Source organism: Gossypium hirsutum, chromosome D10, assembly GCF_007990345.1.
Source record: "Gossypium hirsutum isolate 1008001.06 chromosome D10, Gossypium_hirsutum_v2.1, whole genome shotgun sequence".
Classification (NCBI taxonomy): domain Eukaryota; kingdom Viridiplantae; phylum Streptophyta; class Magnoliopsida; order Malvales; family Malvaceae; genus Gossypium; species Gossypium hirsutum.
In genome coordinates this window covers 2634848-2661771 of record NC_053446.1, presented here as the reverse complement: position 1 = coordinate 2661771, position 26924 = coordinate 2634848, and the positions used below count along the sequence as shown (strand labels likewise).

Below are 26924 nucleotides of genomic sequence, written 5' to 3'. Positions count from 1 at the left end.
CTAGGGCCAAAAAAATCTTACTCGAGGCTCGACTTGTTTTCTAAATGAGCCTTATTTTTTTGAACCCATATTTTTACCCAAACCCTTTCACTTTTCGAATAGGCCTTCAGGTCGGGTTGAGTGACCCAACCCATGAACAAATCTAAGCCCTAGTGCCCAATGAAATACATATTATACAAAATATTTAATAAACTTTATATTATATTAATTTTACAAAATTAAATGAATTACATAACATACAAAATTATCCAACTAAAATATATAAAAATTCAAGAAGTTTTAATTAAAATATATAAAATTAATTATAAATTAAAATATATATTTTTTGATCATTTTCTTTTGGAAACAACCGATGTCACAGTACAAAACAAAAAACTTCAATGGAAAACTCAACGGCCCTAACCCTAAAAAACTTAAATGGTTTAGGTTATTTTATCACCCCTACCAACACGCTTCCAAGTTTAATCCTAGTAAGTATCCTGTTTGGTCAGAATATTCTTGCTTCTTGAAATACTAAATCAAAACCAAGCCACGTCAACTCCTACAATCTAGATTCAAGATAACTTGAGTTGCAAGGTAAATGCAGTTGACTTTTTTCCTTTGAGAAGATCAACTTTAAGACATTTCATTACATTAGTTGGACCAGATATTTGGGTTTCCCTAACATGTCTTAATTGCTTAATAAAACTATAGCCACAAATTTTATTCAGCATAAAACAACTTAAAAGCATAGTTTGGTTTTATCATGATTCAAGATATTTTGTAATATGTTCCAAAACAGTATGCAAAGACTTCATACAATGGCTAACATTGATACAGTTTTAATACGTCAGCTCGTCATCCTGGTACTGATCTTATTTTCATGCATCAATATCATCTCTAAAGGAGTTCAAGCTAAGGAGGATGATCATAAAGTTACAAACATTGGTGCCGTAATCGATGTTACGTCCCGTACTGGGAAGGAAGAGATAACCGCCATGGAAATCGCCGTTCAAAGCTTCAACAATAAGTTGAACAATCACGGGCTATCCCTCTATGTTCAGAGCCATGGAAAAGACCCCATGCTAGCTGCTGCTGCAGGTTTGTAGTACTTCATGTACCAGATTTGTTCATAGTATTGATTCATTGATTGCTTGTTTTTTAAGTTATGGTAACAAGGAATTAATTCGGTTGCAGCCGAAAAGCTGATTAAAGAGAACAACGTGACGGTCATTATCGGCTTGGAAACATGGGAATTAGCGGCTCCGGTTGCTGAAATCGGGACACGAGCTCGAGTTCCAGTTCTCTCGTTTACAGCACCTTCTATAACGTTGCCATTGTCGGCTCTCCGTTGGCCTTTCTTGGCACAAATGGCTAACAATGACTCTGAACAAATGACATGCATTGCAGCTATCATTCGTTCATATGGATGGAAAAAGGTCATCGCCATTTATGAAGATGAAACATATGGTGGTGATTCTGGGAAATTAGCTGTTCTAATCGAAGCTTTACAAGATATCGGTTCCGAAATCGAACATACCTTGGTTCTTCCACCAATTTCATCTCTGTCTAATACCAAAGAAGTTATGCAGGAGGAGCTAATGAAGCTTCTTAGCCTTGAATCTCGGGTTTTTGTTGTGCTTAAAGCATCATCAGTTATGACCATTCATTTGTTTGAAGAAGCTAAGAACATGGGGTTTATGGGAAGAGATTCAGCTTGGTTAATCACAGATAAAATCACAACTTACCTTGACTCTTTCAACACCTCCATAATTTCATCCATGGCAGGTGTTTTAGGAATCAAGACCTATTATACCGAGAATAGTAGCGAGTACGAAAGCTTTTATGGGCAGTTCAAGCAAGTTTTCCGAAAAAAGTACGAGGACGAAGACAACTTTGAACCCGGAATTTATGCTTTAAAAGCATACGATGCAATCCAAATCATCACAGAGGCTATGGAAGGAATGATCAACACTAATATCAGTTCAAAACAATTGTCTGAAAAAATCCTGTCAAGCAATTTCACTGGTTTAAGTGGAGAAATCCAATTTGAAAGGGGCATGTTGTCGCAGAATCCTACATTGAGAATAGTAAACGTGGTTGGCAAGAAATATAAAGAGCTTGACTTTTGGTTGCCAAGCTTTGGATTCTCAAGGAGCCTTGGTAATGAAGAAACTGAACATGATGGTAATACAGCTCAAGGATTGTATGGTCAAGTCACTTGGCCTGCTGACTTGAACCAAGTCCGAAACCCGAAAGGATGGGCGATGCCTACGAATGCAAGGCCATTGATTATCGGAGTTCCTGGTAGAACCTCTTTTGAGAAATTTGTGAAAGTTAAAAATGAAAGTAATCAAAATGAGGAACCTGAAGGTTACTGCATTGATCTTTTCAAAATGGCACGAGAGGTTCTCGGTTATGACCTGCCTTACAAATTTGTACCGCATTTCAGCACTTACGATGATTTGGTCCGTTGCGTGCATAACAAGGTAATGAATGGGAACTCTTTCAACTAATTTCCAAGTCCTTGTTAAATGTTTATCATTATCTTGTCTAACAAATGCTTCACATGGAAGACTTTCGATGCTGTTGTTGGGGATATAACGATACTAGCCAACAGAGCAGAACTTGTGGAGTTTACTCAGCCATATGCAGAATCGGGGTTGTCCATGATCGTACCAGCAAAATCCGAAGAATCAGCATGGATGTTCATGAAGCCTTTTACATGGGAGATGTGGATGGCTACTGGTGCCATGTTGATCTACACAATGTTCATAGTTTGGTTCCTGGAACATCGGTCCAATCCTGAATTTGAAGGCACATGGAAGACTCAAATCGGAACCGCGATGTGGTTCACTTGCTCTTCTCTCTTCTTCGCGCATAGTAAGTACCAGAAACTGCATGCGATTGAAAACATTCAAGCATACTCACAATACAAGTAATGCTCATTTTTTTGCAGGGGAGAATGTACAAAACAACTTCACCAGAGTTGTGGTTATTGTTTGGCTCTTTGTTTCACTCGTCCTAACCTCGAGTTACACGGCTAGTCTTTCCTCGATGTTGACAGTTAATAAACTGAAAGTGAATGTGACAGACATCGAATTTCTGAAGAGGAACAACTTGAAAGTAGGTTGCGACGGAGATTCGTTCGTAAGAAACTATCTAGTCGATGTGCTTCAGTTTAAATCGGAGAACATCAAGACAATCAACAGCCAAGACAACTATATAGGAGAATTCGAAAAGAAGCACATCGCTGCTGCATTTCTCGAACTTCCATACGAAAAGGTCTTCATCAACAATTACTGTAAGAAATTTTCAGCCACCACACCAACCTACAGATTTGGAGGATTGGGATTTGTAAGTAGTATTTTCCAAACTTGTTTCTATCCATTTCAGCACCATGGACTTAAACAAAATCTTACCTATGCAGATGTTCCATAAAGGCTCTCCGATCGCCATGGACTTCTCAAAAGCTATCCTAACTCTATCGGAAAACGGAGCGCTGAAAGATCTTGAAGAGAAGTGGTTTGCACCCTCACCCGAGTGTTCAACCAGTGTGACCGACAATCGAACCGAAAGACTGAGGCTTCATAGCTTCTGGGGTCTCTATATAATCTCTGGTGCAACATCTACCATTTGTTTCTTCTTATTCATCATCAAGATAATAAAAGACCAATATAGAAGCAATACTAGTCCAAGAAATAATAGTATCTGGAGTAAGGCAATTAGGCTTGCTAGATTTATATACCAAGGACAACAAATTAATTTTGCTATAGACCAAACTCGGCCTCAACTGCCGGAAATTGTCGGACGAGGATCTCCGAGATGGAAATATTCGAGTCCCGATGCAGCCAAGAATCATGAAGCCGCCTCCTCCGAAGCTGCTGATGTTGAAATGCTGTACATTCCAGGAGGTTAAAAGACCAAAGAAGAGCAATGAAGGCTCTTGCAACTGTATACTGTTAACTGTAACATAATTTCATTTGTTTTATTCTTCTAATATAAATCAATAAGTTTATTTTTAGCATAATGATATATGTTTAGTACTTAACCTTTACATCTTTTTGTTAGTTTAACCTTTATTTTATTTTTTAGCTAAATTTAACTCTAAACCTTTTAAAAAGAGTCAAATTTGACAATCAACCTTCCAAAAAATGAATTACATTATTATTTTTTAAGGGAACTACTAATTAAAACCTTTAATTTTTTTATAACTTCTTATTTTTAAATATTTTTATAATTTTATAATTATTTATTGACGTGACATAAGATAAATAGTGCCATGTTAACATGGATTACTATGCTAGTTGCCACGCCAACATCATTAAAAAGTTGTTAAATGCTTAAATTGGCCCAATCTTTTAAGGGTTGCTTATATAATGATCAAACTTTTTAAAATGGTCATGTAATGGCATAACTTGTACAAAAGTGCTTAAATGAAAGTCAAACCTTTCAAAATGATCAAATAAGGGCCTAACATTTTCAAAACTGCTTAAATAAGAGATTCTCAAATGCCGTATATCAAGTTCCAAGTTATGTTCTAACTACTTTCTTTTCTTTTCTTTTCAAGCAATATTTAATGCAGGTGTTACATGTTTTATTCTAAACACATCAATATTTACTTAATTTTTCCTACAAATTAGATTGAAGTACATGAAAAATTCCTATTGAAAACTTTCATAAAGGTTAGGGTCTAATTTGACCATTTTGAAATGTGAGCAACATCTAAATTGTTAAGCCCTAATTTGAGCATTTTTCCTTTAAAAGATGATTATTTTAGTTGTATTTCCGTTAAAAAGATAATTTTACATTTTTTAAAAAGTTAAAAATTAAAATTAGTTAAAAAGAAATAAGAATCAAATAAATAAAATAAAATATACAAAGATTTAGATTTAGATTTAAATTTATCATTATCCGTTAATTTTTTTTTTCCAGAAATGATTTTGGTCCTAGTTTTCATGGGTCAAATCTCTAACTTTCCACAATTTGCAGGAAAACCAGAAAAAGAAAAGGGGGGCGTTTCATGAAGATTCTCTATCATTTAACGAAGTAAACATAGCTGACTTTTTTCATGGCAGACCAAGTCCAACATATAGACCAAAAGTTCCGGGGCATAAATTTCCATAGTGACGGCTTTTAAACGAATCTTTTTTCATTATTATTTAAACGCTTTGAGTTCCTATATGTATCATATATGCAATTATTTTACGAGTTCCCTAACAACATGCAACGACCTTGTATCACTTTTGTGTTCATATCTCTCTTTCTCGTTTCTTCATATGGTGACGAGACCGATAACAAGGTGACTAACATCGGTGCCATCATCGACGTCGATTCTCGAATCGGAAAAGAAGAGAAAACAGCTTTGGAAATTGCAGTTCAGAGTTTCAATAACAACGTTTCAAACAACCATAAGCTCTCCATTTATATTCAGAATTCTAGAAGAGATCCCTTACTTGCAGCTACTGCTGGTTAGTGATTCATTCTTTTTAGTGATCCCTTAATTAGTATGTCAACGAGGTTTATTTAACATTTACTAATGGTTAATCTGATTACAGCTAAGAAATTGATTGAAGAACAAGAAGTTAAAGCAATCATTGGGTTGGAAACATGGGAAGAAGCAGCTTTGGTTGCTGATATAGGAAGCCGAGCTCGAGTTCCGGTTCTTTCATTTGCAGCACCAGCTATAAGAACACCCACTCGTTGGCCTTTCTTGGTAGCAATGGCTAATGGTGACTCCGAACAAATGAAATGCATTGCAGCTACTATTAGTTCATTTAACTGGAAAAGGGTTGTTGTAATTTATGAAGATGATACTTTTGGTGGTGATTCTGGGAAGTTAGCTCTTTTATCGGAGGCCCTACGCGATGTTGGTTCCGAGATTGAATATCGATTGGTTCTTCCTCCACTTTCTTCTGTTTCTAATCCAAATAAAGTTGTGCAAGATGAGTTGATAAAATTATTCAACGTTCAATCTCGGGTTTACATTGTTCTTCAATCGTCATTACCGATGACAATCCATTTGTTTGAGAAAGCAAAGGACATTGGACTTATTGGAAGAGACTCAGCTTGGATCATTACGGATACCATCTCGAGTTACTTCGATTCTTTTAACAGTTCTGTGATTTCTTCCATGCAAGGCATTTTAGGAATCAAGACCTACTATGACGAGGGTACTAATCCTTACAAAACGTTTTATCCCCAGTTTCGAAGAACTTTCCGAGACGATAACCCGGAAGAAGATAACTTTCAACCGAGCATTAACGCCTTACGAGCATACGACAGCATCAGAATCGTCAAGCAGGCCATGGACACTGATGAAAACAGTCCAGATTCGTTGTTGAAAAACATACTTTCAAGCAATTTCACAGGTTTAAGCGGCGAAATTCACTTTCAACAAGGCAAATTATCACATGATCCTATACTAAGGATTGTAAACGTGATTGGAAGAAGTTATAATGAGTTGGATTTCTGGTTACCAGGGATTGGATTCTCAAAGAACATTGGTTATGTTGGTAATAAATCTGCAGATTTTACTGGTACAGTCATTTGGCCAGATGGTTCAAAGCTAGTTCCTAAAGGATGGGCAATCCCAACAAATACGAAACCAATGATAATTGGAGTTCCAGCAAGAACCGCATTTGAGAAGTTTGTAAAGGTTGACGATGGTAAACATCCAGGCCAAAAGAAATATGATGGTTTCTGCATTGAACTTTTCTATGAAGTTCTAACTGTTCTCGATTATGATTTAATTTATCAATTTGATCCCCACAATGGCACATATGATGAACTTGTTCACAAAGTCTACAACAAGGTAAAATACCCTTTGTCTCTTAGTCCATTTTTTTTTCAATATTTTTTTTGCTAATAATCTCAATTTTTGTGATTATGATAGAAAATATTCATATAATTTAACCATAATTTCAAGTGTAATGAATCATTTATTTATCATTATTAAACAAATAAAGAAGAGTTTCTTACAAGTTACAGTGAAAGCAATCCAACAAAGTAAAACAAGGCAATAGCCCTGAAACTTCTTATTCTTACTTTAATTACCTTGATTTGTTTTTCCTGAAATCTCTTATAATCTTGTCAAACCATGAGTATATATTTAGACAATGATGTGAAAAAGAAACTATGACACTCACCTACATGATTTAGATGCTTGTTTTGTCTCTAATAAGATTCTTCTTCTTTTTTTGTATGTGTGTACCAAAATCAACGGAAGACTTATGATGCAGCTGTAGGTGACATAACTATACTAGCTAATAGAACAAATTTAGTGGAATTTACTCAGCCATATGCAGCAACAGGGTTATCCATGATAGTTCCAGTGAAGCCTGAGAGCTCGGAATGGATGTTCCTCAAGCCTTTCACCGCCAAAATGTGGTTGGTCACCGGTTCCCTCTTAATCTACACAATGTTCATAGTATGGTTCTTAGAACACCAGTCCAATCCTAACTTCAGAGGTCCATGGAACAATCAGATTGGCACTGCACTTTGGTTCACTTTCTCCTCCATTTTCTTTGCTCACAGTAAGTTTCACTGCAAAAATCTATAGTTCTTTATGCATGAAAATTTAGCCGAGGCTAAAACAGTTCATATTTTCCTTCTGCAGGGGAGAAAATTTACAGTAACCTAACTAGAGTTGTGGTTGTAGTATGGCTATTCGTTGCGTTGATCTTAACCTCTAGTTACACTGCTAGTCTAACTTCAATGCTCACCGTGCAACGATTAGAACCGAATGTTACGGATATTGAATCGCTGAAGCGGTCCAACGTGAAAATCGGGTGTGATGGTGATTCGTTCGTAAGAACCTACTTGGAAGACGTCCTCAAGTTTGAAAGTTACAATATCGAAAACGTTAGCAGTGAATACAATTATGAAGGGGAATTCAAGAGCAACCATATAGCTGCTGCATTTCTTGAACTGCCGTATGGGAAAGTTTTCCTTAACCGTTACTGCAAGAAATTTACCACTACCGCACCTACTTACATATTTGGTGGATTAGGCTTTGTAAGTATATGATATTGCTAACTTGGTGAATCTTTGCTGCAAAATTTTATCGAAATAAATGTAATGAACTCTTTATATATATGCAGGTATTTCAGAAAGGTTCTCCAATAGCCAGAGATTTTTCAAGAGCCATTTTAAAGTTATCTGAAGATGGGACTCTAATGTCATTGGAACAAAAATGGTTTGCTCCTTCACCGGAGTGTTCGGCCAATGTAACCGAGGAAAGTAAAACCAATAGCTTGAGCATCAATAGCTTCTTGGGTCTTTTCCTTATATCCGGGGCCACATCTACTGTTTGTTTGCTGCTCTTCCTCGCTTACTCGCTAAAGCGATATTGGCACCATGAACTGGAGAATAATGCTGGCAACTTGTCTCTAGTTGATGAAGGTGTTTTGATCAAGGCAATGAGAGTTGCTAAATACATTTATAACGGAAAAGTTTGTGTTCAAGGGAAGTTTCGGCAGCACCCGAGTACCAGATATCTATGAATGGAGCTCACCGACATGGGATTATGATCGGAGTTCATCTCATATAAGTATGGAGAATCTTGAGGTTAAATCACAAGCAGAAACTGAGATTGGAATACAGTTGCAGGTTCACAATTGACAAAACAAAAGATTAATCTCGGTTAAATGATATCCAGCTGTAGTGAAAATTACATTAGCCACCCTTCTTACATGGGTCTTGTGGAGAAAAATCGAAATATTTTGCTCGTAATTTTCCACATTTCCTAAAAAAAAAAAAAAGAATGTACTTATTTTTTAGGCTACGAATTTTTACCCACAAAGTAGCCTTGTATCGGTATAAAGACAGATAACAACCAAACAGACACCGACTGTAGACCGTATCTCTAAAGATGCCTCCAAGCATTGAATGTAGCACTGTCTGTCAGGAGCCGTTGCCGGCTCGGATTAAGGGTGCTACATTTAGCTCACATTCTGATCCTTTCTGACCACTAAAGCTTGATGTGCACCCAATGATAAAGATTTTTGCTATTCAAATGATGCAGACAAGAAATGTAATGCTTATTTAAGTTCAACATTAAATTAACAAACGAGGTCGGATTCTACATAATCAGGTCTGAATAATCATCCTTGATAAACAGTCACTATTTAACTTCACTGTCATGAAAGATACAGCCAACTCCACACTCTAAAAAACATGCAATGTTTCTTCAAATACACTAAAATTCGACAGGATTGGGAACTCAAATCCAAGATGTTATCCAATCAACTTTAAAACAATCTCCAGAGGACTACAATGCCTGTTGTTAGTCCATAGTGAATCTAGAAACTCATCAGCATCTGGTATCAAACAAACCTTGTCCTGAAAAGAGACTTGGTCTAACACATCAATGACTTCTCGTGTTCTTCAGGTACAAACATATTCTCCAAATTTATAGATCGTTGTTGTACTATGTTTCGTCCTCGAATTACCGGTAGCCTCTTCCTCTTCCACGTCCCCCCCAACCTCGACCCCTACCTCTTCCACCACCCCTCCCACCATAAGATATGCCTTCCAATGCTCTGTTCACAAGCTGATTTTGCATGCCACCAGCTCCACGGCCCTTCTTTGTCGCAAAGTTATTAGATCCATTAGCTGCAGTAGAAGGTCGCTTTACCCTGCACAACAATTGCACAGTTGAATTTGTTTCGTTTCAGGGTCACACAGTAAAAAGAATCCTCTTGAAACATGAATGACAAGGGAGATAGTTTATGTTGTTCAATACTACTAATGCTAATGCATGCTAATAAATCCCCAGACCACATTATGTTGGTCTGACTTTCCGTAAAGAAAAAAAAATACATGAAGGTAGCAAGAAGTCTACAATGAACAGAAAACAACAGATAAAACTAACAGCTATCTTACCCAGTTCCACTTGCACTGGAGGGTACAGAAGGTTTTACAGCTTCTTTCCAAGAAAGGTTGACACTCTTATCCCCAATAAATGCAGGTGTTTTTGAATGCAAGGGCTGAAAAGGTAAATAATAAAAGATAAGCACGTGAGAGTTTAGGCACACATAGCACATGCTATACAATTAGAAGACAAATAAACTCCCTTTTACCTTTGTCATAGCTAAAATGTTATTGCAAGTACGCAATCCAGTTGTGGTATTCTGCTTTTGAGTTTTCTGCGAACAGAAAATGAAGGATAAAGTCAAAAAGGAAACAGAAAACAAACTAAAATATGGGGGGTATTTTAAGAATAAACTCACAATGCTCTCCTTTGCTTCATCAGATTTAGCAGCTGCCATTGCTTTATTGTGCTCAGCCATTCCCTGAGTCAATTTCTTCATTGTGGCCCTAGTTAGGTCTTCAATACTACTCAATCTGGATCACCATTCATAAAAAAACGTATTAACATATACAAGAAGCATTATGAACAATATGACAACAATTCAACCGAGGATGATAGGTTTGACAACAATTCAAAATTTCCTTTCTGTTGAGCAGTCTAGAATGAACCATAAGTCAGCTTGCGGCCAACCTGGATCTCTATGTTGAAGATAAAAATGGAACACAGCCCTATCATAGGCAACCCTAGCAATTTTCCTTAGCATACTGAGTAAGTTCATTTAGTAGATTGTATTTTTTCCTCTAGAATAAGAAGTTAATGGTAAAAATCTCAATTAATTCACTGATTCAACATATATCAGTTTTGAGGACCTGATCAAAACTCAGAACAAATTTGAAGTAAAAGGAAACTGGTCATTAACAGTAACAGAATATCTATCTAATCTATGCTACCTAGTGATACCAATAAACAGAAAAAAAAAATTAACACTGTTACAACAGGAGATAACTTCTATCAAGATACATCAGTTGTTTTTTCCCCTTAAAAGTTATAGCATAATGAAAGGCAAGAAGTACCTCTCAGTGAACTCCTTATAATACTCTGAGAAGTCCTCCCCAAGCCTATCTGATGGTTGACCAGTCACAATCTTGTAACCACATAGACTATTTGTGGCATTGGGAGCCTAAAATACAATAATTTTCAACTAAGCATTGCACAATATAAACTCATACAAAAGGATGGTGAGAAAGGAAATTTAATCTTAAGAAATTATGAAAAAATAAAAAACCTTGTGAGCTAAATGGTGGAATGAAAACAACAAGCATTCAACATAGGTAAAGTTCGTTTCTTCACCAGTCTTCCTTCGAGGCATGTACTTCTGAGAAAGAAAGAATAAACAAAAAGATCATAAATAAACAGAGTCGTATATAAATATAAACATGCTTGAGACAATTAGAAGATAGAACACCAAAAATTCAACAAGATATGATAAGTAAACACATGCTCAGACCTTTAAAAGCTGAACAACAGAAGGAAGAATCTGGCGTGAATCCTGTGGCGTTGTGTAAGGAGAAATTTCCGCCAAACCTTTGAGCAAATCTAGTTTTCGCTCCTCTGGAAGCTGTAATACAGGGCCATTTTAGAATATATATTCCTTAACACGGTACTAGCAACTTAAAACATAATATCGCTCCAGAGCCTTCACAAAACAGAGTTCCTCAAGAATTTCATGTAAAAGCAATTTCCCATTCTCAGGGAATATTCAGATGTGCAAAATATGACCAGAAGACACATCAACATATTGTAAGTAACATTTCTAGAGTTTCTAAGGTATTAGAATGTCGAGTTTATACCTTATCAAAAACAGGTATAATGTGCTTGTTTATGTAGTTGAGGAACTTGCTGCCAGATGCACCCCTCTGTAAAATAATTTTGGTAAGACAGCTAAGAAAGTTCATGTATGATATATCGGAAGAATATTTAATGGGAAAAAAAAGCAGATACTCAGTAATACCAAATCAGTCCTTACCACGAAAAATGGAATAGCCATGAACAGACAAGATATCAACCTATCTATATGATCTGCATCCGAAACCTGCACACAAAAGCCAGCTGAATAGTTATAAAGTAAGTTCATGACAATGAGAGTGCAATGGTGAACCTCAACTAGACAATGTTGACTAACAAAACTATTTTTATATTCTATGGCCCCACATCCTTTCTAAAGAATATCTACATTAAATCATGCAAAGAGGTAGCTCGGTATTGTAATGCACCATAGAGAATCAAGTTAGGCATCAAAAAGAAAAGATTCAAACCGATATTCAGTAAAGAATCACTCACATCAAATTGTGCATCTAAATCAGCCTGCCCTTCAATTATTCCAATAAGTTCCTTCAAGCGCTCAGGAGGAGCTTTCTCCCCAAATATGCTCAAACTTTTTAAGAAGTCCATAAACATTCTGAATTCAGCTCCAGTTACATCCCCTAAACTCTGCATTGGAACTAAATAAAATCAATCCTGCATCTACCACTCTAATTTCGATATCAGAAGTTCAGAATTCAGGGGGAAGAAAGACTAGATACAACGATGACTGCATAAATAGTGAAATCAAAAGTGTACCTTTTTAATTAAATCAGTTATATGCCTTTCCATTTCCTCCTGAGGTCTTAAGAGTTCAGCTTTAAGAGGAAAAACCTACAGACATAGTTGATTCCCCCTCAATTATCATCAGAAAACAAAGCATGAGATTAGCAACAATGGGCAAACCAAGAAGCAGTCTTAACCTTATCTCGTATAAAGCACAAAACCTTGTCACGGATAGTGTCATCTTGACTCGGATCCTCAACATTCCAAATATGCTTGAATAGTGCTGTCAAAGACTCTGCATTCACAAGAGAATCTGGTCATCAAGGGATACATCAGAAGGAATAATGCTAGAAAATGAAGAGTGCATGTTCATTCATGTCAAATTTTACAAGGATATAAAAGCATATGAAAATTATTGATTACAGTCATCAAGATAACCATTGCATCTAACTTAGAATTTAAGTACATCTGTCTATGCCTACAGTTCTTTTATTCACAAAGTTCTTATGAACCATTATCATAAGAACCATATATTTATCCATAACATCCTAGTGAAAAAATCAAACTAAAAGAAGTTCATTTAAAATAGGACAGTAACCATAAAATGTGCCTTGACCGGTAAAGAATGCTATCAACTCAAAATATCATATAATCATACTCTAGTTGGCAAAAAACTTGGTTTTAGCACTCACGTGAATTTCACCATGACAATATATATGTAAATGTATGTGTACATATACATTGCATTCATTTACCAGACATTATGAGAATGTACATTACCTTTCACATCCTGCCTCAGTACAGACATTAGGGCTTTATGAACAGCATCACGCTCCACAATCTCCTCTAGAAGAAACAAATTAAAGCAAAGAACAGGTTATATACACAATAGTAAGACATTCTTTAACATAGTGAAGTAATAATTCAATTTATCATAAAGGATTCCACTTTTACCGGCAGTAAGGAGTTGCCCTAAAATGTCTACTATTTTAGAAATATACTCCTTTGTGTCCTTGCAAAATAGAGGAAGCCCCCGAATTGCTTGCACCCGAACCTAAAAACAGTTCAATCTAATTAGCTTCAAGACAGTTACAAAAGGTTCTACTTTAATTCCTCACTAACCAATTATAGTAAACCCTAAAAGGGAAAATAAATTTAAACAACATATTATATCAGTAAAAATGCGCGGATTGTGTATGAACTAACCGCCAAATCTTCTTCTTCAATCAAATCGAAATGAGCATTAAGAGCACGGCTGGAGAGGTTAGGGAAGAACTTGAAGAAGCGAGGAATTAGCTGCGCAGCCAATTGCTTCGCCTTTATGCTTGTTTTCGTGGCATCGATGATTCCTTCGTAGTCTTTCACATTCTGTATCACAAATTAGACAAATTACAGAAAGAAAAATGCAAAACCCTAGAAATAGAGAGAACGAGGGAGGAGGACGAGAGACCAACCTGAGACTTATCCTTAGCCTCGTTGAGGCGTTCGCCAAATTCGTAGAGCTTCTCGATTTGCTTAGCTTCCTCGGAAGCGTCAGTCATCTGGTGGATTTAAAGATGGAGATAACTCAAAAGACTGAAAATTCAACAATATTAACATAACAAAAAAATGAAAGGAAAAAAAACAGTACTTTTATTGCGGTTTCCTGGTATTTTGTGCTCTGTTTGGTTACTGAGAAACTGAGAGGGGAAAATATAGTGGAATTAGAAGAGTGTAAAAGTGAAAGGAGGAAAACCTGAGAGGCCGAGAGAATACTAGAAGAAGACTACGAGGGCTTTTTTTTTTTTAATTTGATTAAAGAAATTACGAATAAAAAGAGAGGTTAATTTCGTTTAACGGACCTCCTCGACTCGCCGGTTTGCGGGTCGGTTCCGTTATTGCATTATATCCCCTTTTTTATTCATTAAACGACAGTGTTTAGTGTCTGGGCCTAGCGGTCCGTTATTGTGGAGGAATGTAATGTAACTGTAAGCCGTTAAAGCCCAAATTGGTCCAAGCCCATGATGGAATCCAATGGTTTGGGTTGTAAAGGTGTGAACCAAGCGATTCTCCAATTATATATTGACACGTGGCATAGAACTATGGATAAATTAGTGTCCCTAATTATGATATTATCCCAGTAGAAAACACCCATATGTTAATATTTAACAAATTTCGGATATGATAATTAAACGAATGATTAATATATATATAAGCTAAATTTTAAATAAAAGTATATATCAGCTAAAAAATTTAAAAATAAAAACATGATCAACAATAGAATATTACATAAATATATATAATTACTCTAAGGAGTTGGATGCCCCTTAATATTTTTTTCAAAAGGAAATGTTATTAATATATATATTTGCAAACAATTCACAATGATTCTAATATTGAAAATAAAATTTTAAAAAATATGAATGTTTAACTTAAAGTTAAGTCATACCAAAATAATGCCGATAACAATATTAATATCACAAATATAAGTAATGTAATTGAATGTCAAGTATCAAAATGAATCACCAAACAAGTACATTAGATTTTATATTGACGATCTTATCCTTCTCAGATAAACTACGAAACCTCATAAATGGTTAAATTGTTCAAATTATATGTAAACAAAAAGGAATCTCAAACTCGAGAAGTCTAGTCAACCACTAATCTGATAAAACAATTACTAAACAATAATAAGCATCTAATGTAGCTTTATGATATCCCCATAATACTCCAAACTAAAATAAAGATCAAACATAGTTAAATGAGCAAACTTTATTATTAACGCGTCCAACATAATTAAATAAAATAAAATAATATCGTAACAAGATGAACTACAAACCTCTTCTAAGATATATCTAATAAAATCAAATTAACACAAAAACGACAATAAATTTAGAAATAACATGAAAAGCATCACTTTTAATAATAAATGCTCTCAAAGCCTCGATCAATGGCAAGAGCCTCCACCACGCTCACATCAAGCATTCCTTGAAGTTGTTTCGCATAGCCACTGAGATTCAAGTCATCACACTCCCTCGCGACTACACCGACATCACAAGCTCTATCTCGCTCGTCAAATGCATCATTATCACTGCTCCCTTGGCGCCTTCCATCTAACTAGCCTCATCCATTGAAGTTATTTTTAGTCATTCTTTTGAGTTATTATCCATATCAAGAACTAGGCAATCGTAGTCTCTCATGACTACAACACCACTAGCTCTATTTCACTTGTCAAAAGTGTCATTTGTGCTAAATTTAATTATTGATCATTCAAATAAAATATTAAAATCTGTCTTGGTAAGAAGAACATTTCAAGATTTAGAGCGTATTAAATATTGAAAATTAAGACATGTTCCTAGAGAAGAAAATAAAACTATAAATTTCTTAACTAAAATGGCTTAGAGAGTAAGGAAGGTGTTGACAAAGTCCCTAAGCAGCTTATAGCTAGCTTTCAAAGTTTGATATAATAATGTAATGGTATCTGTCATTTGTTTATTTTATTTACCAATCTCAATTAATTTAACTTCAAATTTATTTGAGATCTAATGTGACTATCGAATATATAGAAATTTCAAATTAAACGAAACTCTAAACATTTCCTACTACATTAAATAAGTAATCAACCACTTCAAGTTAAATTCAAGAAAATCAAAATTCATTTCTTTCAATGGGTGCAATTTTAAGCCCATATGGACGTAAGAACAAGTTCCATTTTTTTCTTCCTATTAAAGTAGACTTAAAAAGAGGACGCTATGCACAGTGTTTCAATTTCACCTTACTTTGCCTCCATAATCTGCACAAAAAATAAGCAGAAATTTCTTTTACCATCATTGAACAAGCACCACCGAAACCTACAAATCAGAGCGATGAGAGCCGTGGTCCAAAGGGTCGCTTCTGCTAGTGTCGAGGTCTGTTTCTAAACCCTAAACCTCGCTTCTTCTTCATATCCTAAACATCATCGGCTTAGCATTTTTCCCCCAGGTCGATGGCCGCATTGTATCGGAAATCGGACCCGGTCTCCTCGTTCTCGTCGGAATCCATGATTCCGACACCGAATCTGATGCCGATTATATGTAATGAATCATTTCCCTTCACACTTTTCTTATCCAAAATTTTAAATTTTTAGTTTCTTTTTTAATGTTGCGATGATGGAAATGAAATAATTAATCTTTTTGCAGCTGTAGAAAGGTTTTAAACATGAGATTGTTCACTAATGAAAACACTGGCAAAGGATGGGACCAGAATGTAAATTTCCCCCTTTTTACTTTACTTTCTAAATCTCTGTAGTGAACTGAGGTTTTACTTTTACACTAAGGTTAAAGTTTGTGACTTTGATTTTTGGTATAATTCTTCAGGTCATGCAACGTAATTATGGAGTTCTACTAGGTAATTTCTATGCTTGAATATATATAGTATAGAATCTGGCGAGGTGAAAAAAAAAATTAAAATATATTATTAAAATTTTATATATATGAATCAAATAAAATTATGGTTGAAATGTAAAAGTTGACAGGCTAAAATTCATGGTGATTTAAGTTCAAATCCCACTATTTATATATTTTTATTGATTTTATATAAAATATAAAAAGAATAATATAATTTACATTGTAAAAGGAATGGCTTTTTAGTCATTTTCTGAGTCGGTGTTTGTTAACTTGTGACACCAACTCAATCAAAGGATAGAGATATATACACACTTCATTTGTTTATTGGATTCTGAATTCTAAATTTGTTTGGCACTGTAGTGAGTCAGTTTACATTGTATGGAATCTTAAAGGGCAACAAACCAGACTTCCATGTAGCAATGCCACCCCAAACAGCTAAGCCATTCTATGAATCTATAGTTGACAAATTCAGAAAAGCTTATAAACCAGATGCAGTAAAAGGTTATATTCCCAGTTAACTCTCCTCCCTCCATTAATTATTTCCATTGGTTGATTTGTTACATGATTTTATGTTCATTTTTAAATTAAATTTTAAACCATTTGCAAAAGCATTCATGTATTGTTTTATATTATCCAACACCAAGTAGAAAGATGTCCTTTGAATGCAAAACATAGAGAAAGGGAGATACATTGTAAGGTATACTTTGATTATAGATAATATCATGAACATAGAAAAGCTGACTTAACGAGGCAACTATCATTTTGATTCTTTTGAACCATTCAAATAGGTAACACGTGATGTTTTGCCACTCAAACATGGCACAATTTACTATTTGTTAGATGATGGATAGTGTGTTTATAAAGTTATTTTGACTCTGTTTTGGTCATTTGGTGTAGATGGAGTATTTGGAGCAATGATGAAGGTGAGGCTTTGCCACAATCCCACCTACCAGAATGTCATTTTCTCTTTAGTCAGGGATGTATTTTGAATCGAATCTTTATACTTGTTCACAGGTTAGTTTGGTCAACGACGGGCCGGTAACGATGCAGCTCGATTCATCACAACCATCAAAGTGAGTGACTCTGATTGATTAATGTACGCAGTTATTATCATATGATTAGTGTTCCACAATCGAGTTAAAAACACTAAAACAAGGTTGAACCTTTTCAGGAATACAACTGGAGTGGCAGAGGAATCCTAAATTGGTGGGTTGAGTACACTATGTTGTTGGCAGATCATTGTAGAACTTGATACAAAAGAAATTATTTTTTAGGATGTTTCATTGTAAGGCAATAATTTACCACTTTTCAGCTGGAAGCTTAACCTTTTTAATATCAAATCAGCTTTTTAGAAATTTATTTTTATATACTTGCTAAGCTCAATGATTTATTCTTTTTTTCTGTCAATTGTGAAAAGTCAAAACTCTAAACGCTAGTAAATATAAACAAATATTTATATGCGACTATTTTAACTATAAAGGCCTATTTCTAACTATAAAGGCCTATTTCTAACTTTATTGACGAAAATTGGCTAAAATTTTTATTATTTACCGAAAATGGTTGAAAATGACAAAATGCGTCCACGTAGGAGCACTTTTTGGTGAAATTTCAGCAAAATCGCTCTTCTAGGGGCACGACTTGTTGAAATTTCACCCAAAAACGCTCCTACATGGACGCGTTCTGTCATTTCCGGTAAATAATAAAAAAATTGGCCCATTTCCATGAACAAAGTTAGAAATGGGCCTTTATAGGTAAAATAGTCTTTATATGCAAATATAAATTTCAAAATGATTACTTTAGTAATTAATTTCATTGATTATAAATAATATAATTATAACCAATTGATATGAGCTTGCATGTATCCGTGCAAACTATTATTCTTCGAAATATAAGCTGCTTTAGTTGAAATGGATAAGAAATGCACTGAAATTTTAACTAAAACTAAATATAAATGCACTGAAATTTTAACTAAACGAAATATAAGCTTTATGGTTATGGTTTATAACCAGATTAGAGTGTACCAACCAAATCAGCCGTACCGGAATGGAACTGAAAACAGAGCTAGGTAAAACTAATACAGTGATGGCCAAGCAAACTACTAACATTTAATAATGCAACCCTTTCGGAACCAGAAGTCATCCGCATCTTTCTCTCGGTTTCCTATGACGTCGAAATGATCATTGTTGCTGTAAATAGTGCTTCTTTTCCAAGAGATGAAATCTGAATCTTCCTACAACATGAGATAGACAATGCACTTGTTAGCAAAATCCGCATTGATATGTTAGTCGCTCAAACATGACCCTAGAGCTTGATTGCAGCTCATTTGGGATGTAATTGTTGCACGCATTACAAAGGAAATTACAGTGAGATAAAAGAAGCTTACTTATCTGCTTCTCTTAGACTATTGAAAGCAGCAGCTACGTTCTTAGATATTTCCACAAGAGACAAGCTGTCTATTACAGCTTCATTGCAACCAGGCATCCCAGGAAGCTGTTGCTGAGATGTCAAGGACATATAGGCCTGGAACAAACATCATAAGAGCTAATCAATTAAAACAAAAAAGCAAAGGAAAAGAAAATTGTGGAGATGATTTTCATAACAGTTCTGAATTAGTACTCACTGCTTAACAAAGATCTTGAAAATCTCAGAGTTAATAACACCAAAGGAAAGATGAAAAAAAGTTCCAAATTTTAGCTTCGAATTTAGATTCACATTAATTTCATCGCTCATGTCTTATTCTACAAGACTACAACCATAAAGCATGCAATTTTTGGTGTAGATAGTTCCAATTAAGTTTCTCAAATCTTGATCATATCAACAAGTTGAGCAAAACATAACATGATATGAATGGACATTTTGGATAAGGAACCATGGAAATGAACCCCACGTACTACCAATGAAAAAATCATCCTTCCAAGCACCTGCCACTTCTTAATCCCGATATAATTGATAGCAGAATTTTTGTTGCTCCAGAAGACAATAAAAGAAACAACAGCAGATATTCATTTCAACTATCTCTACTCGCAATAAAATCAGAGAAGACTTACAAGAAAAGCATGCGCCAAAAGCAACTGAATAACTTCTACATTGAGTTTTTTTATAATTCTTCTTACGCTGCTGCTATCTGAAAAGGACTTCAAAACTCCGAGAAACGTAGAATCTTCCGAAGGGCCATTCGATCTCCGAGTACGAACAGGCTATATTACAGAATAAGAATATTTAAATAATATGTTGTCCAGACTTTGATCACAATTTGCAGTAAAAATTAAAAGTTTTCAATATAGATCATTGGCAAACCATTTACAAAATCTTAGTTACTAACCTTAGCTGTGTATTTAAGTAAGTACTGCACAATGATTTCAAGCTTCCATTTTGGGTCATTAAAGATCTGAAAAAAGTGTATTCATGGTTGGAAATAATGATCATGTAATATGTCAATAGGAACAAAATTGCAATTAGAAGAGGAACTCTTTACATAGGTACTAAAAGATTAAATGAACTGTAGCTATCAAAGAGACATTTAATAACATTTTATTAAAGCTGAAACAAATGCTGAGCTTGAGATATGTCAATAGGAGAAATATCCAATCAGAAAGGATATTAAAAATAGTTTTTCCAAAAGATTAGTTGAAGTCTATCCTTGAAAATCCTAAAATTAAAAACTGATGAAACACTATCTGAGACTGATGATGGAAATGAGCTACCTTCAAAAGTCAAGCAATATATAGTTGAGCAAAGTGTACAATCAAAGGACAAGGTGATGCCTAAGTGAATCAGCTGGATAAAAGGTAGCACCTGTTTGTTCAACACCTACCCAGGCAATTTTCTCTCCTAGATAAAGGACTTTTTTCTTTTATGAACAGAGACATTTTTTTGACGCGAAATTGTGTGTTTGTGCTAATATATATATAAATGACAACCTGAAGAAATCGGGGGAGTATCTTTCTGTAATAGGTTAGCTCGTCCAAGATTATCTCTATCAGTGGGATTCTGCACCAAATCCAGAGGTTAGCCACCTGATGTACATATACATATTAAACAAAAATACAAAGACCAAACTGAATCACCAAAACAGAGTCAAGCAATTACCTCAGACCATCCGATCTGGTAGTTAGACCTAGCATGTTGGCTTGCTGCTTTGACATGTCAATCTCCATAATCTAGAGGGGTCCACGATGTCACAGATAGTGAAAATGATTTAGAATCATCTTATATTTACAGATATTTGGGATCTAACCATTATAATAAGTTTCTGCATAGCCATACAAGTAGTCCTTTGAACTTCAAGTAACGCAATTGCTACATCAGTATTATGATTCTCGGATGAATGTTCATCAGAAGAGTCAGGCTCATTACGAATTCCAGCATAATCTTGGTACAGTCCACAGATTGTATGCAAACACTCTTTCATTAAAACCCTATAGTTGACTCTTTTTGAAGCCTACAAATAAATCGAGCTTGAACAACCAATAAAAGACTGATGACAAAATAACTTTCAATGAAATATGTCAGAATGCAACTATGTAAGAAACAAAAGGTAGCAGAGAAATTAAAGGTTTAAAAACTGAAGCTGACCAGAAGCATGTTGATTAAGCACTCCCTCAAAAAGTTCCAGTTCATGCTTTCTGCAATAAACAATCTGTCAAACTTTCCTGATGATTAAGAAGCATAAAACATTCTCTATTGGCTTACCTTTATACATACTGATACGGGCTAAAAAATCTCCTTCAAGAACATTGACAAGATACTGAAACAGTAACATATTTCCTAAGAACTGCAACAAAGTTGTTTTAGAAGCAGGTTGAAGTGTCAAACTTACTTAACAATAAAAAGAATAGACAATTACTATAATAGGACAGAAAATATAGGTCACCTACTAGAGAAAACCAACCCAATGATATAACTAATATGGATATTGCTAACAAATTCTCAAAGAGCAATCTTTAAGGATCGTTAAGTTACTATTTATAGTGACAATGCTTTGTGTTTAATGCAATACTTGGTAGTTAATTGATAAACTCCATATGCATTACTAGAAGATTTTTTAATACGGTAACCAAAATGAGTGCATTTAGCCAAACTAATTAATATTACCATGATCTTTGCCATTAGAATGAGTGCAGTTGAAATACACAATCATATGAGAAATCCTTGGTGCTATATGCAAACTATCTAAAGAATTGAAAGATGAAATACATGGAATAAGTACACAAACCTTAGTATCCAATCTCTGAGAATTTGTTTTATAAGCCATTTCAGCAAGGCCTGTTATTAATTCATGAAAACCCTGGCAATGATAGAGGAAGTCAAACAAAAGCTATCGATGCTATTCTCAAGCAACAGCAGTATTGATTTATACAGTTAGCTTCCCTGCTATTACCACAAATTTCCCTCTCATACAGAAAGAGTTCAACCAAAAAATAAACCTCAATTATTTCATATCCTCAACAAGCATTCCAAGGTTTAAAACAGCAAATCCAACTCACATTGGGATCAAACAGTCCGCGCAACTTTCTTCGATTGGTTTCTTTCTCACTAGACATAACATCTAAGGAAACCATAAACGGCAACCATGCCTAACAAGCAACAAAGTCAAAATTAAATAAAAAGGGGGAAATCAAATTAAAACGTAAAATCCACAAATACAGAAACCTTGTTAAACATAGTCAAGATGACTATTTACCTCTTCAATCACAACCAACTCAGGTGAACCATTACCAGATGATTCAGATACATAAATCCGAGGAAAACGCTGCATTAAAAAAAATGTGTTATCATACTTTTTTCTTCTTCTTCCTAAAAGAATTAAGTAACGAAATGATAAGTAAATAAAGAATCAAAGTCAATTACCTTTTCAATCTCGTTCAGAAGCTCATAACTAGACATTATAAGTTCTAGAGATTTGCCTGCCCTTAGGATTTGAAACACCGCTTCAACCATTTTCCTTTAATTAAACAAAGAACAAAGGGTTAATAATAATTTGAAAAGCAAATCAATCCTTCATACTAAAAAAAAAACTGAAAATAATTTGAATTAAAAAAAAAAGAGTAAGAGCGTAGATTTACTTAGTTGGAGGTGTTTCGTTTTCTGGAACAATAGAAGCGATACGCACGGCTTCCAGAAAATCCATACCTAAATTCAACCAAACAAAATTACAATTCAGTAAAAAAATTACTGTTACAAACATTAATCGGATGAATTGAATTCAAACCGGAGAGTGAACGAACGGTCATCTTTGGCATCTTGAGAATCTTTGTGAATTTCAGCTGAGTCTATGATGGCCAAAGTGTTAGCTTCTATGCAACCTCGGTTCATTCGTCCTTTTACATTGCCACAATTATTGATGGTTTCCCTCTTTTCCATTTGGTTTTCTTCTTAATTTTTCAGTTTCTATTCAAATTTCAAAACCCTAGCTCTTTCTTATTCTCTCAAACTCTCGCAGGAGCAAAAGATTATGCGCGACTATTTGGCGGGGGGAAAAGTAAGGGCCAATATAGTAAAGAACTCGGAAACCAGTTTAACGAGTGACAAACTCCCGCTCAAACTCCCAATTATTAATGGCAAAAAGAGTAAAAAAGAAAAATCCCAATTACTTTTGGTCATAATATGAAAAAGGTTAAATATGCTATTAGTCTCTGTATGTATTTAGAATTTGATATTTAGTCCCTATGCTTTAAAAGTTAAAAATTCAATCCTCTTATTTTTCTGATTTAAACATTCTACTCCTATAATTATCATGTTTGTAAATTCTGTCATAATTTATCAATTAAAATGTTTTTTTTTGTTAATCATATGCAATATCACATGAAACAGTCTAATCAACATGTCATGACAAATTTTGGCAGAAAATATTAATAATGTTATAGGGATTAACTTGTTTAGTTATTCATATGCCTAATGTTATATGAGGCAATCTAGAAAATACTAATAATGTTACAAGGATTACATTTTCAATTTTGTCCAAGTACAAGGACTAATAAAACATTTATGCAATATGAAATGAGGCAGTCTACTCAGCATCTCATGGAAAAATTTGGCAGAAAATACTAATAATGTTACAGGGATTAAATTTTAAAGTTTTTTTAAGTACAGGGACTAACAGATTTTGGCAGAAAATACTAATAATGTTACAGGGACTAAATTTTAAAGTTTGTCTAAGTACAGGGACTAACAGAACGTTTTAACCTTTGAAAAAGGTCAAAAAAAAAAGGAGGATGAAATTCCGTTGCCGGGACTTGAACCGAGGTCTCTCGGGTGAGAGCCGAGTATCCTAACCACCTAGACTACAACGGAACGTTGTTTCAAAAGTGATTTTGGATTTATTTATTTATAAATTTATTTGAACTGGTTAAATTGGGAACTAGGGTCTAACCGATTTGACTTCCAATCAATTTTTAAAATTGACATAATTTAGTCCCTGTTCTTATAATGCTATTAGTACACCCGCATTGCTAAAATTGTTGGTTGCTACTATTAAAGTGATACATTGAATTTTTTAAAACAATTTGGTTGAACATAGTTTATTGGATTTTCCCTAATTGCATCACTAAATAACAATAAAAAAATATTTATATCATTATTTTAATGGTAGTATTATCAATTTGGACTTACTAACGGTCTTACAAAAGTAGAGGATTGGACCATATCAAATCAAAGTGGAGGGATTAAACTAAAAATTTTAGTATGGCTAGAGACTAAAATCATAAACTAGACTTCTTAAAAATAACAAATAAAACCAAATAAATCAATAAGGCTTACTAATAATATGAAGAGACAAACCAAAAGATCCAGTAGAAAGTAATGGCGAGTAACTAAAATGATAGAAAGTACGTAATTATAGTGGCTAAAATGATTAAAATATGTAACGACAATGATCATGATGTAAACTCTTTTTTCAATGTCCAAAATAAAAACTTATGAAAATTAGATAACTAACTCTGTAGTTTACCCATATATAGTGTAATATCAATTATTTTGACAAAAACTTTGGTAAATTTGAAGTTAACCTTTAGACGAATCTTTATATAGAAAATACTGATCTAAACATTATAAAAAGATAACTATTTAATCATATAACATTAAGATCTTTGGAGGTAATCAAATTTTTAAATGTCTAAATAATTCGAAAGTTCTGAAGCCCACAATAGATCCAACTTAGTAGTCTCATGGCAACCAGTGAAGCTGGTCTTTGGCCTCCACCGACATCTAAGTGTAAGTTGACACTTTCATTGTCCTTTTAGCCTACTACTATCTTGCTCCACCTCCTCATCACTAATTGATGATCTAGTCCTCTTCTTATCCCCGTCCCCTATTGACTCAAATATCCATTTTAGCATCTTGTTTCAGTGTTCGAGTCCATCAAGGGAATTGGATCATTAGATCTTTCAAGCATATCCCACCTACCAACAACGTTCAGGCAAAGCTATGAGCCCTTAAAAATCGAACTTCAATTAGCGAAAGACTCAAACCTAGTTGATATTGTGATTGAAACCACAAATGTCCAATAATATCTCTTCTAATATCATTCTTTCCCTTTTGATTGATGAGTACAAGATACTCCACCGGTTTTTGACTATTACACTATTAAACCTCTTTAACATATCTGTCGTGAAAGGAATAAATGCACTATTGCATTAGTTCAACTAGGGAGTAATTTTCAACCTCTTTCTCCTTGGATGGTTCTTACATTTTTTCTTCATTTAATGTTAGTAGTACTCCTAATAATTTAGACCATTTTTACCAGTTGATAAGTAGGGATGTATTATATATCGAACTTTTGACTCTTATAACGTGTTTATGAATCTAATTCTCTTTTAGACTAAAAAAAATTATCGTCACAAATTCGACTTACCATTTTAATCCGACTCTTATTCAATTAAACTAACATAATCAATTTAACCGAAACCAATAAATCGATTTGGATTAACTTTCAAACAGCTCTCACCAAACAGAAACGGGAAGGGGAAGAACATAGTCAATGTAGAGCCGTAGTTTTCATAAATCCCCCAATTCATTGTATCCTAACACAGCCGCATTTGCGTAACACTCTCCAATTTTCCTTTGGTTTTAATTAAAGTCTTTAATCTTCCCTTTTCTTCAGCTGAACTTTTTTTGTTTATTTTTTTAAAACGTTGAATTGTGTAATCTGATGATGTATGCACTGAAATTCCCACAGATCAAATGCTTCTCATATTTAGTGTGAGTTTGGATGAGCGGTACGGTATGATGTATTTAGTTTATTTTTGTCTTACACTACAATATTGTTATAGCATTTAATCTCACCGTCATTATTATTTTTACACTAACTGTAAATAAATGCGCCACTAATCTAAACTCACACTTAATTCTAAAATAGGTTGTATTGAATACATTTGCATTGAAAAAGAAAACACAAATTATCCAAACATATCAAAATTCATAGAGTAAATATCCATGAGATTTGGTACACGTATTATTTGAAATTGTAGAAATAAGAATAATTGGAGACCGCGTTAATGATTTTTGTTAATAAAAAACATGCACAAAGGTAAATCCACAATTTATTGAATTTAGAAGATAAGAAATTGAAAATTTTTACAATATTAAAAATATATAAGTTTTTCAGAAAAGTCATAAATATTATAAAAAAATTGTAAAAAAAATTAAATAAAAAAGGATTCTAAGAAAATACGGAATTTCCAAAAAAATCAAAAAGTTAAAAAAATCCTTTTTTTTCTAAAATTTGAAAAAAATTAAATAAAAGAATCTATATATTTTTCATTTTTTTTCATTGTAAATGGTGGTACCATATTTTTTTATCAAATTTTGTTTTTATTAAATATCCATCAAAAATAGTATTTTTAGTTGAATACAAATCGAAAAAGGTTCCTATAACTATCCAAAGTCTCTTCTTAACTCATAAATAGGAGGATAATGCGTTTCAGTACACTCAAACCCTCGTCTTCCTACATTGACAATAATACTCATGCTATTCGAGTTAAGACTCAATCCGTAGAAAGTTCCCATACTTATTTGAACTAACTTGCTCCCAATAATTTATAAACCAAAATAAGTAACGCAATCTTAAATTGTCATTGTTTACTCGTTTATAAAAGTATCCTATTTATTTTGAAATGGATTAAATTATTTTTTATTAGAGTAGACTAAATTACTTTTGATCCTATATGAATCTTTTAAATATT

The 26924-nt window shown here is 34.1% G+C and overlaps 5 protein-coding genes and 1 non-coding gene across 8 annotated transcripts; 3 read left to right on the top strand and 3 right to left on the bottom strand.

Annotated features, from left to right (window-relative positions):
* The first annotated feature begins 530 nt into the window (after positions 1–530).
* Positions 531–4006, top strand: LOC107925145 (glutamate receptor 2.9). Its single transcript, XM_016855727.2, has 5 exons — positions 531–1080; positions 1177–2468; positions 2556–2862; positions 2939–3336; positions 3410–4006. The coding sequence occupies exons 1-5, from the start codon at positions 768–770 to the stop codon at positions 3896–3898; spliced, it is 2799 nt and encodes a 932-aa protein (XP_016711216.2). The 5' UTR covers positions 531–767; the 3' UTR covers positions 3899–4006.
* Positions 4007–5203: 1197 nt separating this feature from the next.
* On the top strand, positions 5204–8483 carry LOC121222438 (glutamate receptor 2.7). The gene is made up of 5 exons (XM_041103204.1): positions 5204–5450; positions 5538–6793; positions 7208–7514; positions 7598–7995; positions 8082–8483. Exons 1-5 carry the CDS (start codon positions 5204–5206, stop codon positions 8481–8483), a joined length of 2610 nt encoding a protein of 869 aa, XP_040959138.1.
* Positions 8484–8999: 516 nt separating this feature from the next.
* LOC107925141 (apoptosis inhibitor 5-like protein API5) lies at positions 9000–14234 on the bottom strand. Its single transcript, XM_016855721.2, has 17 exons — positions 14010–14234; positions 13834–13920; positions 13586–13747; positions 13334–13433; positions 13160–13225; positions 12577–12674; positions 12413–12487; positions 12134–12283; positions 11820–11885; positions 11644–11709; positions 11301–11411; positions 11079–11168; positions 10867–10973; positions 10212–10326; positions 10062–10127; positions 9865–9968; positions 9000–9617 (listed from the first exon to the last, which is right to left on the bottom strand). The coding sequence occupies exons 2-17, from the start codon at positions 13918–13920 to the stop codon at positions 9428–9430; spliced, it is 1653 nt and encodes a 550-aa protein (XP_016711210.2). The 5' UTR covers positions 14010–14234; the 3' UTR covers positions 9000–9427.
* Positions 14235–15999: 1765 nt separating this feature from the next.
* Positions 16000–18098, top strand: LOC107925143 (D-aminoacyl-tRNA deacylase). The gene is made up of 8 exons (XM_016855724.2): positions 16000–16266; positions 16340–16431; positions 16537–16603; positions 16714–16744; positions 17104–17244; positions 17641–17666; positions 17758–17816; positions 17915–18098. The coding sequence occupies exons 1-8, from the start codon at positions 16111–16113 to the stop codon at positions 17943–17945; spliced, it is 603 nt and encodes a 200-aa protein (XP_016711213.2). The 5' UTR covers positions 16000–16110; the 3' UTR covers positions 17946–18098.
* Positions 18099–18679: 581 nt separating this feature from the next.
* Positions 18680–23280, bottom strand: LOC121222303 (negative regulator of systemic acquired resistance SNI1). 3 transcript variants are annotated; one of them, XM_041102762.1, is made up of 15 exons: positions 22955–23279; positions 22809–22875; positions 22594–22687; positions 22427–22495; positions 22230–22319; positions 21959–22030; positions 21436–21517; positions 21319–21368; positions 20981–21184; positions 20833–20903; positions 20664–20733; positions 20066–20131; positions 19791–19940; positions 19127–19263; positions 18680–18973 (listed from the first exon to the last, which is right to left on the bottom strand). In XM_041102762.1, the coding sequence occupies exons 1-15, from the start codon at positions 22983–22985 to the stop codon at positions 18904–18906; spliced, it is 1323 nt and encodes a 440-aa protein (XP_040958696.1). In that variant the 5' UTR covers positions 22986–23279; the 3' UTR covers positions 18680–18903. The 3 variants fall into 3 exon arrangements, with proteins under 3 accessions (XP_040958696.1, XP_040958695.1, XP_040958697.1); XM_041102761.1 differs by having other exon boundaries at positions 22971–23279; XM_041102763.1 differs by lacking the exon at positions 20981–21184 and having other exon boundaries at positions 22971–23280.
* A 683-nt stretch (positions 23281–23963) lies between these two features.
* TRNAE-CUC (transfer RNA glutamic acid (anticodon CUC)) lies at positions 23964–24036 on the bottom strand. The gene has a single exon. It is a non-coding gene; the product is annotated as a tRNA-Glu (tRNA).
* Positions 24037–26924: the final 2888 nt, after the last annotated feature.

Excerpts from the sequence above, each read along its gene's own strand:
- LOC121222438 (XM_041103204.1), top strand. The coding sequence starts at position 5,204 with ATGCAACGACCTTGTATCACTTTTGTGTTCATATCTCTCTTTCTCGTT. Across the intron at positions 5,451-5,537 it reads CTTACTTGCAGCTACTGCTG|CTAAGAAATTGATTGAAGAA; the intron begins GTTAGTGATTCA and ends ATCTGATTACAG. Across the intron at positions 7,996-8,081 it reads TATTTGGTGGATTAGGCTTT|GTATTTCAGAAAGGTTCTCC; the intron begins GTAAGTATATGA and ends ATATATATGCAG.
- LOC107925143 (XM_016855724.2), top strand. The coding sequence starts at position 16,111 with ATGCACAGTGTTTCAATTTCACCTTACTTTGCCTCCATAATCTGCACA. Across the intron at positions 17,245-17,640 it reads TAAACCAGATGCAGTAAAAG|ATGGAGTATTTGGAGCAATG; the intron begins GTTATATTCCCA and ends CATTTGGTGTAG. Across the intron at positions 17,667-17,757 it reads TATTTGGAGCAATGATGAAG|GTTAGTTTGGTCAACGACGG; the intron begins GTGAGGCTTTGC and ends ACTTGTTCACAG.
- LOC107925141 (XM_016855721.2), bottom strand. The coding sequence starts at position 13,920 with ATGACTGACGCTTCCGAGGAAGCTAAGCAAATCGAGAAGCTCTACGAA. Across the intron at positions 13,226-13,333 it reads AGGGCAACTCCTTACTGCCG|AGGAGATTGTGGAGCGTGAT; the intron begins GTAAAAGTGGAA and ends TGTTTCTTCTAG. Across the intron at positions 10,974-11,078 it reads TCCACCATTTAGCTCACAAG|GCTCCCAATGCCACAAATAG; the intron begins GTTTTTTATTTT and ends ATTGTATTTTAG.
- LOC107925145 (XM_016855727.2), top strand. The coding sequence starts at position 768 with ATGTTCCAAAACAGTATGCAAAGACTTCATACAATGGCTAACATTGAT. Across the intron at positions 2,469-2,555 it reads TCCGTTGCGTGCATAACAAG|ACTTTCGATGCTGTTGTTGG; the intron begins GTAATGAATGGG and ends TTCACATGGAAG. Across the intron at positions 3,337-3,409 it reads GATTTGGAGGATTGGGATTT|ATGTTCCATAAAGGCTCTCC; the intron begins GTAAGTAGTATT and ends TTACCTATGCAG.
- LOC121222303 (XM_041102761.1), bottom strand. The coding sequence starts at position 23,106 with ATGGAAAAGAGGGAAACCATCAATAATTGTGGCAATGTAAAAGGACGA. Across the intron at positions 22,876-22,970 it reads TCAAGATGCCAAAGATGACC|GTATGGATTTTCTGGAAGCC; the intron begins GTTCGTTCACTC and ends GGTTGAATTTAG. Across the intron at positions 20,132-20,663 it reads TACTCCCCCGATTTCTTCAG|ATCTTTAATGACCCAAAATG; the intron begins GTTGTCATTTAT and ends CACTTTTTTCAG.